Source organism: Lissotriton vulgaris, chromosome 5, assembly GCF_964263255.1.
Source record: "Lissotriton vulgaris chromosome 5, aLisVul1.2, whole genome shotgun sequence".
Lineage (NCBI taxonomy): Eukaryota > Metazoa > Chordata > Amphibia > Caudata > Salamandridae > Lissotriton > Lissotriton vulgaris.
The window spans coordinates 422,783,834-422,797,803 of NC_141693.1; the positions used below are offsets into that span (position 1 = coordinate 422,783,834).

A 13,970-nucleotide genomic window follows, 5' to 3' on the forward strand; every position below is an offset into this window, starting at 1 on the left:
TGAACATTATAGAAAATGTTGGGGATGTTTGCAAATACCTCACCATGCAGCCTGATTCATCATGCTGATCCTTTTTTAGGGGGCTAGAGGACAACCAGCAATTAGCATAACGAAAGGCATAAAGGATAGTAAAATCCTAAAAGCAGAAACACAGCCACTTAGAGCAATGTCCTCATTTGGTTTTAAACCTTTGAAAACATAACACGGATAACAGAGCAGGAAGCCACTTGATTTGTCATGGATAACACTAGATTACTGAGCAGACCAACGTCTCACACACACACAGTGCATGATCCCAGCAGAACCATCCCTAGTCAAATGCATAGACAAATACAAATTTGGGTGGTGCTGCAAGGCCTATAAGCATAAAATCACATACTTAAAGAGTTTTCGCCAGAGGAACCCAGGCACCTTGAAGCCTTCATCAAACTCTTCATCGCTCTCATCTGAGGCTTCCCCCTTGGTCTGTTGCTCCAACTTCTGTTTCATACGTGTCCTTTTCCACTTTCTACAAAAAGAAGAAGAAAGCTTTAAGAGTGGTCATAAGGAGATATGAATGCACAGTCGAACCGGATTAGTTACTATACGCCTTTTGACTCCACAGAAATATTTCCGCAGATATTTTGGGATACAATGATGACGACTTGGAGGGATAAGGGGATTTGTCGCCTGGGGGATATCTATAGTGATGGGGCAATTGTTTCTTTTGTGGAACTAGCTGAACAATTCACAATATCTAAGAACGACTTTTTAAAATATTTACAGATACGGGATTTCATTCAGAAGCACTGTAGAGATTTACCTATTCTTACTAATGATCTTCTAGAAGCCTTGGCTAAAAGGGCAAAAAATCGGGATTTTGTATGATATTTTATTGGCAACGCAGCGAGATGATATATAGATTCAAGATAATAAGTGGAGGGATAGACTTGGCAATTCTGACTTATCTGTGAAAGAATCAATTGATATGGCTAACAAAGTTATATTGATGGCCAATTTACGCACTCAACATTATAAAACTTTGTTTAATTTATATCACACACCTGCTAAATTGATGAAGTGGGGTGGTGTTCTTGATGGAAAATGCTTTAGGTGTCAATCGGATGTAGCAGATATTGTGCGTATATTTTTTGATTGTATTGCATTGAGACCATTTTTTTCATGTATCGCACAATTTCTGTCTCAAACGACGAGGGTTAATGTCTCTATATGTAGAGAGATGATGATATTAGGGGTGTGCGAGGATAGTGAAACTACGCAAACTTGCTATCCATTTCGATATTTTATTTTTATGGCTATGGCCGTTGCTCGACTTTGTATTGCTTCAATGTGGCTGCAACCAGAGGCGCCATCATATGAAATGTGGCGAGCAAAGTTTTATAATGTGTTCAATCTTGAATTTCATTTGTATCGTATCAAATCATTGAAGAAAAAACTATTAGGGGTAAAAAATTGGCAGCCCAAGTTACAACACATGGTGATGGCGTTTTGAAAAATATGGTATAGTTGATGTCATTTTTTGATTTTATTATGCTACTCGTAATGTCTTTACAGCACTTTGACCGGTGTTTTATGTATGATTAACCATTGCTATACATGCTATGAACTGAACAATAAATAATTAAAAAAAAAAACATTGTGCCCCATTTGTCCATGTGCATTTCGGTTTGTTTGCATATTGATAATAGTGTAACAATAACCCTGGCCAGAATGCCTATGGCTTTTGTGCAAATCTAACCCGGAGCCACACTTTATTTAATGAACTGAACCTTTGCTGCTGCTTGTGCACAGGGCAATAGGTTATATCATTTGAGGGGGAAAACATGAGATTTCAGTGACGATGTGAGGGAGTAACCTAAGCAAACAGTAGTTTAATTTGAGAGATTTTAAGTTTGCCTCTGGAAGAGGATAGACTCATGTGTCACTCTATCCTGTCCTTAAATGTGCACTTTCTCCAATGAAAGTGGTTGTCAGTCTGGCACATGATCACGTCTGCTCAAAGTCATATGTCAAATAGTCTATATCACACTTCATTTTACTGCTGTTCATGTTCTGTGTTCAAAAGGAGTCCAAGGATGCATAATAATCTATCACTTCTCCTGTGATGTGCCTAGCCCACCAATCCCGCGGTTACCTCTCAATCCTTCTTATTGCTGCCTTAAGCAGAGCCATTCACACCTCACAATGAGGAAAGAAAGTACCTGCCTTAAAGCAGTGCTTCTTACTGCTCTTCCTCACCCAGTTAAACAATAAGGGCACATCAGCCCCTTATATTCATTCACAAGGAGGCTATGCCAGTGTCAGTTTATTGACCCACTGCCACCAGCCTCTTGGCTCCACTGGGAGGCCTCCTTCTGTCTCAGAGTTTGTCATATATTACACTAGTATTAAACTGTTATACTTTATCTGTTTCTTAATTTAAGTCCAGTGCTACAGAAACAAAATTCCATCAATATCAACATTTCCTGTTGAAAAGGATGAAACACTCTCTTTTTCACTTGTTCTTTTAACTTTTCATCATTCTTAAAGGGTCGTCTTATTTAACTATCTTTCCTGGAGTTAAAATAGTGGGGCCATGCAAAAAAAAAAAATAATAATAATAAAACGCATCATCAATTATGGGAGCAGATCCCAAGATGTGATCTATAAAAAAGGCAAGTCGGGGGACAGTAAAGCCTACAGATAGAACCTCCAGAAAGTAAACTAGTTTGGTGGATTTCCCGCAGTACTCCATTTACAGGTCGCAATGGGGAAAAATGGGGGTGGGAGCGATAATACAAAGAGCAAGAATACCCACAAGCATTGGAAATGCAATAGGGCTCGCATTAGGAAAGTTTGAGCTATTGGTGTTATAAATGATTTTTTTTATTTGTTTTTTTTTTAAAATAGCTAAATTAATGGCTTTGTCATTTACAATGCCAATAGTTATAACTTTCGCAAATGTGACACCTATAGCATTTGTAATGCAACATGTTTTGTATTTACGTGACTTAGATGTATTGATATTACAAATAACAATGGCTTTTAATTTTTTTAAATAATTAATACTTAAATAATTTATTTAATTTGTAATGGCAATAGCTTAAACTTTTGTAAATAACATTTGTGAAGATTATGTTCAGTGTTTTTTATTGTGACGAAAATCCAAGAACAGAATGAAATATTAACATCTTTTTGTGATTTGTAATAAAGCGTGAAAGCTTGAAAACAGCTTGAAACATTGAAAGAACATATTTGAACCAGTGATGCTGTGGTTGCGCTGAGTGATGGTGTGGTTGCGCTGAGTGATGGTGTGGTTGCGCTGAGTGATGCTGTGGTTGCGCTGAGTGATGCTGTGGTTGCGCTGAGTGATGCTGTAGTGGTGCTGAGTGATGCTGTGCTTGCGCTGAGTGGTGTGTGCATCGGTGGAGCTGTTTGGTGGGTGCATTGGTGGAGCTTAGTTGGAGCATCGGTGGAGCTGTGTGGTGGGTGCATCGGTGGAGCTGTGTGGTGGGTGCATCAGTGGAGCTGTGTGGTGGGTGCATCGGTGGAGCTGTGTGGTGGGTGCATTGGTGGAGCTGTGTCAGTGGAGCTGTGTGGTGGCTGCATCGCTGGAGCTGTGTGGTGGGTGCATCGGTGAAGATGTGTGGTGGGTGCATCGGTGGAGCAGTTTGGTGGGTGCATTGGTGGAGCTTAGTTGGAGCATCGGTGGAGCTGTGTGGTGGGTGCATCAGTGTAGTTGTGTGGTGGGTGCATCGGTGGAGCTGTGTGGTGGGTGCATTGGTGGAACTGTGTCGGTGGAGCTGTGTGGTGGCTGCATCGCTGGAGCTGTGTGGTGGGTGCATCGGTGAAGATGTGTGGTGGGTGCATCGGTGGAGCTGTGTGGTGGTTGCCTCGGTGGAGCTGTGTGGTGGGTGCCTCGGTGGAGCTGTGTGGTGGGTGCATCGGTGGAGCTGTGTGGTGGGTGCATCGGTGGAGCTGTGTGGTGGGTGCATCGGTGGAGCTGTGTGGTGGGTGCATCTGTGGAGCTGTGTGGTGGGTGCCTCTGTGGAGCTGTGTGGTGGGTGCATCTGTTGAGCTGTGTGGTGGGTGCCTCGGTGGAGCTGTGTGGTGGGTGCCTCGGTGGAGCTGTGTGGTGGGTGCCTCGGTGGAGCTGTGTGGTGGGTGCATCGGTGGAGCTGTGTGGTAAGTGCCTCGGTGGAGCTGTGTGGTGGGTGCCTCGGTGGAGCTGTGTGGTGGGTGCATCAGTGGAGCTTTGTGGTGGGGTCATCTGTGGAGCTCTGTGGTGGGTGCATCGGTGGAGCTGTGTTGGTAGAGCTGTGTGGTGGTTGCATCAGTGGAGCTGTGTGGTGGGTGCATCGGTAGAGCTGTGTCGATGGAGCTGTGTGGTGGTTGCATCAGTGGAGCTGTGTGGTGGGTGCATCGGTGGAGCTGTGTTGGTGGAGCTGTGTGGTGGGTGCATCGGTGGAGCTGGATGGTGGGTGCATCAGTGGAGCTGTGTGTTGGGTGCATCGGTGCTGCAGTCTGTGTAACATTGGAGATAAATATGAAACTACCACATGTGCTGGTTGTAGCAGTCTGTCCTCATAGGGAGCCTGCATGCATTCCTTAATCTTAGACACTGGTTTTCTGTACCCCTCTCTGTAGCTGTGTAACTTAAGATATAACTATTAAGCAAAGCACACACCCCTATGGTCCGCACAGAGTCTTTTGGGCCTCTCTGGTAACAGATGGCTTGCACAAAGCTAAATAAATGTCAGGATTCCTGGTAGCTGCCACAGTGATATTTCTAATATATTGTTTACTGCTAACTCAACCAGTCCTGGTTTCCTCAAGCACCACCCCCCTGCATGTGGTTTCAGATCTCCATTTTGAGCTTCCCCCAAACGTATTTTGATTTAATTGTGTTCCCATGAGTTGCTTTTATTGCTAAACTTGACCACTTGCTGTGTGGTGGGTGCCTCTGTGGAGCTGTGTGGTGGGTGCATCTGTTGAGCTGTGTGGTGGGTGCATCTGTTGAGCTGTGTGGTGGGTGCCTCGGTGGAGCTGTGTGGTGGGTGCCTCGGTGGAGCTGTGTGGTGGGTGCATCGGTGGAGCTGTGTGGTAAGTGCCTCGGTGGAGCTGTGTGGTGGGTGCCTCGGTGGAGCTGTGTGGCGGGTGCATCAGTGGAGCTTTGTGGTGGGGTCATCTGCGGAGCTCTGTGGTGGGTGCATCAGTGGAGCTGTGTTGGTAGAGCTTTGGGGTGGTTGCATCAGTGGAGCTGTGTGGTGGGTGCATCGGTGGAGCTGTGTCGATGGAGCTGTGTGGTGGTTGCATCAGTGGAGCTGTGTGGTGGGTGCATCGGTGGAGCTGTGTTGGTGGAGCTGTGTGGTGGGTGCATCGGTGGAGCTGTGTCGATGGAGCTGTGTGGTGGTTGCATCAGTGGAGCTGTGTGGTGGGTGCATTGGTGGAACTGTGTTGGTGGAGCTGTGTGGTGGCTGCATCGCTGGAGCTGTGTGGTGGGTGCATCGGTGAAGATGTGTGGTGGGTGCATCGGTGAAGATGTGTGGTGGGTGCCTCGGTGGAGCTGTGTGGTGGGTGCCTCGGTGGAGCTGTGTGGTGGGTGCATCGGAGGAGATGTGTGGTGGGTGCATCGGTGGAGCTGTGTGGTGGGTGCATCTGTGGAGCTGTGTGGTGGGTGCCTCTGTGGAGCTGTGTGGTGGGTGCATCTGTTGAGCTGTGTGGTGGGTGCCTCGGTGGAGCTGTGTGGTGGGTGCCTCGGTGGAGCTGTGTGGTAGGTGCCTCGGTGGAGCTGTGTGGTGGGTGCATCGGTGGAGCTGTGTGGTAAGTGCCTCGGTGGAGCTGTGTGGTGGGTGACTCGGTGGAGCTGTGTGGTGGGTGCATCAGTGGAGCTTTGTGGTGGGGTCATCTGTGGAGCTCTGTGGTGGGTGCATTGGTGGAGCTGTGTTGGTAGAGCTGTGTGGTGGTTGCATCAGTGGAGCTGTGTGGTGGGTGCATTGGTGGAGCTGTGTCGATGGAGCTGTGTGGTGGTTGCATCAGTGGAGCTGTGTGGTGGGTGCATCGGTGGAGCTGTGTTGGTGGAGCTGTGTGGTGGGTGCATCGGTGGAGCTGGATGGTGGGTGCATCAGTGGAGCTGTGTGTTGGGTGCATCGGTGCTGCAGTCTGTGTAACATTGGAGATAATTATGAAACTACCACATGTGCTGGTTGTAGCAGTCTGTCCTCATAGGGAGCCTGCATGCATTCCTTAATCTTAGACACTGGTTTTCTGTACCCCTCTCTGTAGCTGTGTAACTTAAGATATAACTACTAAGCAAAGCACACGCCCTTATGGTCCGCACAGAGTCTTTTGGGCCTCTCTGGTAACAGATGGCTTGCACAAAGCTAAATAAATGTCAGGATTCTTGGTAGCTGCCACAGTGATATTTCTAATATATTGTTTACTGCTAACTCAACCAGTCCTGGTTTCCTCAAGCACCACCCCCCTGCATGTGGTTTCAGATCTCTATTTTGAGCTTCCCCCAAACGTATTTTGATTTAATTGTGTTCCCATGAGTTGCTTTTATTGCTAAACTTGACCACTTGCTGTGTGGTGGGTGCCTCTGTGGAGCTGTGTGGTGGGTGCATCTGTTGAGCTGTGTGGTGGGTGCATCTGTTGAGCTGTGTGGTGGGTGCCTCGGTGGAGCTGTGTGGTAAGTGCCTCGGTGGAGCTGTGTGGTAAGTGCCTCGGTGGAGCTGTGTGATAAGTGCCTCGGTGGAGCTGTGTGGTGGGTGCCTCGGTGGAGCTGTGTGGTGGGTGCATCAGTGGAGCTTTGTGGTGGGGTCATCTGTGGAGCTCTGTGGTGGGTGCATCAGTGGAGCTGTGTTGGTAGAGCTTTGTGGTGGTTGCATCAGTGGAGCTGTGTGGTGGTGCATCGGTGGAGCTGTGTCGATGGAGCTGTGTGGTGGTTGCATCAGTGGAGCTGTGTGGTGGGTGCATCGGTGGAGCTGTGTTGGTGGAGCTATGTGGTGGGTGCATCGGTGGAGCTGGATGGTGGGTGCATCAGTGGAGCTGTGTGTTGGGTGCATCGGTGCTGCAGTCTGTGTAACATTGGAGATAATTATGAAACTACCACATGTGCTGGTTGTAGCAGTCTGTCCTCATAGGGAGCCTGCATGCATTCCTTAATCTTAGACACTGGTTTTCTGTACCCCTCTCTGTAGCTGTGTAACTTAAGATATAACTATTAAGCAAAGCGCACACCTCTATGGTCCGCACAGAGTCTTTTGGGCCTCTCTGGTAACAGATGGCTTGCACAAAGCTAAATAAATGTCAGGATTCCTGGTAGCTGCCACAGTGATATTTCTAATATATTGTTTACTGCTAACTCAACCAGTCCTGGTTTCCTCAAGCACCACCCCCCTGCATGTGGTTTCAGATCTCCATTTTGAGCTTCCCCCAAACGTATTTTGATTTAATTGTGTTCCCATGAGTTGCTTTTATTGCTAAACTTGACCACTTGCTGTGTGGTGGGTGCCTCTGTGGAGCTGTGTGGTGGGTGCATCTGTTGAGCTGTGTGGTGGGTGCATCTGTTGAGCTGTGTGGTGGGTGCCTCGGTGGAGCTGTGTGGTGGGTGCCTCGGTGGAGCTGTGTGGTGGGTGCATCGGTGGAGCTGTGTGGTAAGTGCCTCGGTGGAGCTGTGTGGTGGGTGCCTCGGTGGAGCTGTGTGGTGGGTGCATCTGTTGAGCTGTGTGGTGGGTGCATCTGTTGAGCTGTGTGGTGGGTGCCTCGGTGGAGCTGTGTGGTGGGTGCCTCGGTGGAGCTGTGTGGGGGGTGCATCGGTGGAGCTGTGTGGTAAGTGCCTCGGTGGAGCTGTGTGGTGGGTGCCTCGGTGGAGCTGTGTGGTGGGTGCATCAGTGGAGCTTTGTGGTGGGGTCATCTGTGGAGCTCTGTGGTGGGTGCATCAGTGGAGCTGTGTTGGTAGAGCTGTGTGGTGGTTGCATCAGTGGAGCTGTGTGGTGGGTGCATCGGTGGAGCTGTGTCGATGGAGCTGTGTGGTGGTTGCATCAGTGGAGCTGTGTGGTGGGTGCATCGGTGGAGCTGTGTTGGTGGAGCTGTGTGGTGGGTGCATCGGTGGAGCTGGATGGTGGGTGCATCAGTGGAGCTGTGTGTTGGGTGCATCGGTGCTGCAGTCTGTGTAACGTTGGAGATAATTATGAAACTACCACATGTGCTGGTTGTAGCAGTCTGTCCTCATAGGGAGCCTGCATGCATTCCTTAATCTTAGACACTGGTTTTCTGTACCCCTCTCTGTAGCTGTGTAGCTTAAGATATAACTATTAAGCAAAGCGCACACCTCTATGGTCCGCACAGAGTCTTTTGGGCCTCTCTGGTAACAGATGGCTTGCACAAAGCTAAATAAATGTCAGGATTCCTGGTAGCTGCCACAGTGATATTTCTAATATATTGTTTACTGCTAACTCAACCAGTCCTGGTTTCCTCAAGCACCACCCCCCTGCATGTGGTTTCAGATCTCCATTTTGAGCTTCCCCCAAACGTATTTTGATTTAATTGTGTTCCCATGAGTTGCTTTTATTGCTAAACTTGACCACTTACTGGCCTTCCAGCTTCTGTCAATGAAGCCATATCGGTTGGAGGGATTTTTAAAGGGCTGTAGTAAATTGTCACCTCCCTGGGCATGTTTGGGTCCTGAGTGCCTTGCGTTTTCTGCACCATCACTGGATAGAGTTCCGTTTCACCTACTGCATGGTTTGCTCCCTTTTAGCCTGTAAATTAAGTGGTTCCAGAGGAGTTATATAGAATTTGTCATCTTGCTACATACATACGGTCCGTTTTACAGTTACTAAATGAACTCCATGTGCTGTGTAGTTAACGGTGTTTTATTATATTTAGAAAATATTACCGATCCACAGTGTGGACTTGGCATGTATTTGGAGGGTCGAATGTAGAAATGCTGCTAGTCCTCATTTGTCTGTTAAATTAGTACCTGTAATGAATGTATTTTTGATTACTTTGGTAATGACATATTGCGTTACCTTATTCTACATTAGGGTTTTGACTGTAAAGCCTCCATTCAAGATTGAATGTCTTAATGCCCTTCATTGAGTGCGCTGCTTTTGTGCCTCCATCCTTAATGTGTCTGTCAGTGATCACTGTGATAAGCTGCCTACTTTAGTGTGCCTCTCCATGATCACTGCGAGGAGTTGCCTTCTTCTTTAATGTGCCAGTCATCAGGTGTGGGAAGCTGCCTCCTTCCTTACGTGTATTTCTTTCACCGCACAAACCCCTAACAGACTTCACAAACACACCACACACACAGAAGCACCACATTACACACATGAGGAATCCCCCACAGATTGGGGGGGGTGCAATATTACCTACAGACATACAGCAATGAGGCGCGCGTGGTACTTTGGGGCAATCAAGCACGACACCCTGGTTTCAGAAAAGGATTAAAAGCAACGCAAAGATTTCCTCATAGCATTGCAACATTTCTTTAGCCAACTGCACTGATCGTTTCGTGTTGAGGAAAAGGGGAAATCTGCAACAGCGGGGGACCCATTTTCACTTCCTCGTGAGTCTTAAGAACTGCAGCTGCAGAGAGGAGCCGGGCAGTGCGGGCAGACCAGACAGACGGTGACAGCAGACATGAGCAACTGGATTGTGAACGAGGGGATCTCCATCGTTGTGATTGTGAGTACACCAGTGGTTCCCTTTTAATTACTGCCTTTCAGGCCTGGTGCAAAATTCATAATAGCAGGTTTGTTGATGACGTTTAGCTGTAACTGTTGCCAGTGTTCAAACTTTTGCGTGAAATGGTGGGAATGACGTGGCAGGGTCACAGTGGTGCACGTTTTTAATTATTTGATTCACGTATGTGTAAAAATGTCTCAGCAGTGACCTCGAGGCAATGAATATATATGATTCTGTGCCTGCAATATCAGTTAGAGAGAAGGGGTAAAAAAATACTTTGAGTGCAGGTGAAATGTTGCACTACCGAGTGAATGCCCTGTGCCGAAATACGTAATGTATTTTGATGCACATGAGAAAGTATAGAAAAGGAAAAGTGTGCGCATTCGACGCACACTTGCCATGATCTGAACTGAAGCATGTAGCCAGAAAGCATGTTCCATCATGGCGTGTCAGACGACTGTATTAGTGTCAGCAGTGTCGAGTCAGGTGTGAGAAGATGTAAGCTTCTCGTAGGGCGAGCCGAGCATCTACGAGTTATTCTGAGGTTGTCATTCAATTCTGCCCTCTAAATGAAGCCCCTAGTTTCTATAAGAGTGCTTTGACAATACTGTGTTATGTTGTGTCAGATTAGCATACCTCTACCGCACGCACCCCGGGGAAACCCTTCTCTGCTTGCTATTTCTACTTCTGGCAAATCAAATGCACAAATTAAGCAACTTGATTGTTGAACTGCAATGAAATAGAATGTTTGGCCTCCCAATCTCCATAAACCTGTAATCTTCTACTGGACACATTAGGAGTGCTTAGAAACAGACGGGGCTAACATAGCAAGAGCTATAAACAAGTTAAACACGTTTTAAAAGGAGACACGGCTTCCGGCCGTGAAACTGAAAGTACGGCCGGCCGGCCGTGAATAATTAGCGGGTGAGAAATGCGCTGGGAGGGCTGCCTTTGATGTGGTAATGCGAGGCAGGCAGGCAGGCGGCTGGTGGCATTGTGCACGCGCTTTTTAGGGCTTGCGCTTGCGCAATGACCTAAAAAGCACATGCACTCAAAGAAATCGCCAGTGGAATCGCCAGTGGTGGATAAAGACTGGATAAGCCCCCATAGAGCTTCCAGCTGTGCACATGGTGCACAGCAGGCGAGCCCTAATAAATGCACATTTGTGGGAACTGAAAGATTTTCACTGGCTTTCCCCCACTCTGCAACACAAGTTAAACCACTTGCACATTGGCAGAAGAGTGCTTTCAACGAGAGAACAGGAAGAGATCAAAAGCAAATTAAAACAATGACTGAAGAGACAAACTGGGAAAAGATGCTCCAAATATCAAACAGCGCATATATATTTCCCTACAAAAAAAACAAGCATTTGCAATGCAATAGGTCTCGCATTAGGAAAGTTTGAGCTATTGGTATTGTAAATGACAAATTATTTATTTACTTGTTGGTTTTGAAAATAGCGAAATTAATAGCTTTGCTATTTACAATGCCAATAGTTTTAACTTTCGCAAATGTGAAACCTATAGCATTTGTAATGCAATATATGTTGTATTTACGTGACTTAGATGTATTGATATTACAAATAAAAATGGCTTTTATTTTTTTAATACTTATCTAAATGTTATTGTAATTTATAATGGCAATAGCTTTTGTAAATGACTTTTCTGAAGATTATGTTCATTGTATTTTATTGTGACGAAAATCCAAGAACAGAAGTGAAATATTAACATTTTTTTGTGACATTTGTAATAAAGCTTGAAACATTGAGAGGACATATTTGAACCAGTTGTTGTTGAATAGTTGCACAGATTGATGCTGTGGTGGCGCAGAGTGATGTTGTGGTGGCGACGAGTGATGCTGTGGCGTTCAGTGATGCTGTGGTAGCGCATAGTGAGGTTGTGGTGCCCCTGAGTGATGCTGTGGTGGTGCTGAGTGATGCTATGGTGATGCACTAGATAGAGGGAGGGTGATAGATAGAGGGAGGGCGATCGATAGAGGGAGGGCATTAGATAGATAGACAGATAGATAGAGTGATGGCGATAGATAGACAGATAACGTTATTTATGTTGCATTGAGTAGAGTGTAAGTATGAGGTGTGAAATTATATGGCACTGAGTGGTATTATGTGGAGTGTATTTACGTTGCATTGAGAAGAGTGTAGTTATGTGGCGTGTAATTATGTGGCACTGAGTGGTAATCTGGGGAGTGTATGTTGTATTCAGTAGAGTGTAATTTTGTGCAGTGTAATTATGTGGCACTGAGTGGTATTTGGAGTGTATGTTGCATTGAGTGCAGTGTTAGTATGTAGCATATAATTATGTGGCACTGTGTGGTATTATACGGAGTGTATTTATGTTGCATTGAGTAGAGTGTAATTATGTTGCATGTAGTTATGTGGCACTGACTGGTATTATGAGGAGTGCATGTTGTATTTAGTAGAGTGTAATAGTGTGGCGTGTAATTATGTGGCACTGAGTGGTATTGTTCGGAGTGTATGTTGCATTGAGTGCAGTGTAATTATGTAGCATATAATTATGAGACACTGACTAATATTGTGTGGAGTGTGTGTTGCATTCAGTAGAGTGTAATTATGTAGTGTGTAATTATGTGGCACTGAGTGGTATTTGGAGTGTATGTGCATAGAGTGCAGTGTCATTATGCTGCATATAACTATGTGACACTGAGTGATATTTGGAGTGTATGTTGCATTGAATGCAGTGTAATTATGTGGTGTGTAATTATGTGGCACTGAGTGGTGTTTGGAGTGTGTGTTGAATTGCATGCTATGTAATTATGTGGCATGTAATTATGTGGCACTGAGTGGTATTTGGAGTGTAGGTTGCATTGAGTGCAGTGAAATTATGTGGCGTGTAATTATGTGGCACTGAGTGGTATTTGGAGTGTATGTTGCATTGAATGCAGTGTAATTATGTGGCGTGTATTTATGTGACACTGAGTGGTATTTGGAATGTATGTTGCATTGATTGCAGTGTAATGATATGGCGTGTAATTATGTGGCACAGAGTGGTATTTGGAGTGTATGTGGCATTGAGTGCAGTGTAATTATGTGGTGTGTAATTATGTGGCACTGAGTGGAATTTGGAATGTATGTTGCATTGAGTGCTGTGTAATTATGTGGCGTGTAATTATGTGGCACTGAGTGGGATTTGGAGTGTATGTTTCATTGAGTGCAGTGTAATTATGTGGAGTGTAATTATGTGGTACTGAGTTGTATTTGGAGAGAATGTTGCATTGAGTGCAGTTTAATTATGTGGTGTGTAATTATGTGGCACTGAGTGGTATTGTGTGGAGTGTGTGTTGTATTCGGTAGAGTGAAATTGTGTGGCGTGGCTGGCTGGCTGGATGGATGATGGATGGATGAATGGACAGTGTAAGAGAGAGTTCATACAGTGACTGAGAGCTTGGGAAGGACAGAGGAAGAGAAAACGTGTAATAAAGAGGGACGGAAAAACAGAAGATGAGTTAGAAACAGAAGAAAGCGAGAGAGAACAGAGAGAGAGAGAGAGGGAATGCTGAAGAGGGACAGAGAGGGTGAACACGTAAGATTGATTGATAGAGAATGAGGGGCAAAGAAAATGAGTGAAAAAGAAAGGATGAATGGAGAGAGGGGGAGATAACAAAGGCAAAGAATGAGAGAGACTTAGAAGGAAAAGAGGAGGAGTGAGAGAAAGAGAAAAATACTAGAGAATGGGAGAAACACAAGGCAAAGGGAGAGTATAATAGATACAGCAAGAGTCAGAGAACATCTTGTTAGGTCATAAAAGAAAGATTGTATAAGACAATGAAAAAGCATAAAAGAGAGTGCGGGAAAGAGATAGGGCATGGAGAGAAAGTAAAAGATATAACTGAAGAGATTTACATCCAAGTATCTGTCGGCCCTGAGACCCTTCCTTTGAAGGAAACAAGTTACACGTCCTCACCCACCCCCCCCTAAAACACGGAGAGACAGAGGTTTCCCGTGGAGTAGCCTTAGTGAGGTACTCCCCGAGTTTACTGAGAGGGAAGTTAAGCACGAGATTCACGAGGCTGGACATCAGCCCTGCTTTCATGAGTGCTTATGTTTTCACTCCTCTGTTTCCTGTTGCCACTGACCCATGTGCCCGATCCCAACCCCTGTCAAATTGCCTTCACATTCGAACATAGGCCAACTCTTAATACAAGGTTCATGATTAAAAAACTATTAATGTTAGGATGAGAAGTAAACAGTCGCAAATTGATCACTATGCATGGCTGACATTAGAGACACACAAACTTGAATACAAATTTATGTAGCCGCA

General features: G+C 45.8%; 1 protein-coding gene across 1 annotated transcript in view; it reads right to left on the reverse strand.

Moving 5' to 3' along the window:
• The window catches only part of ERCC6 (ERCC excision repair 6, chromatin remodeling factor), a 201,916-nt gene that overhangs the window by 154,750 nt on the left and 33,196 nt on the right, over positions 1-13,970 (reverse strand). Inside the window, exon 6 of the mRNA XM_086921802.1 lies at positions 380-508. Within this exon, the coding sequence (XP_086777928.1) occupies positions 380-508 (129 nt within the window). The remainder of the gene's footprint in view (positions 1-379; positions 509-13,970) is intronic.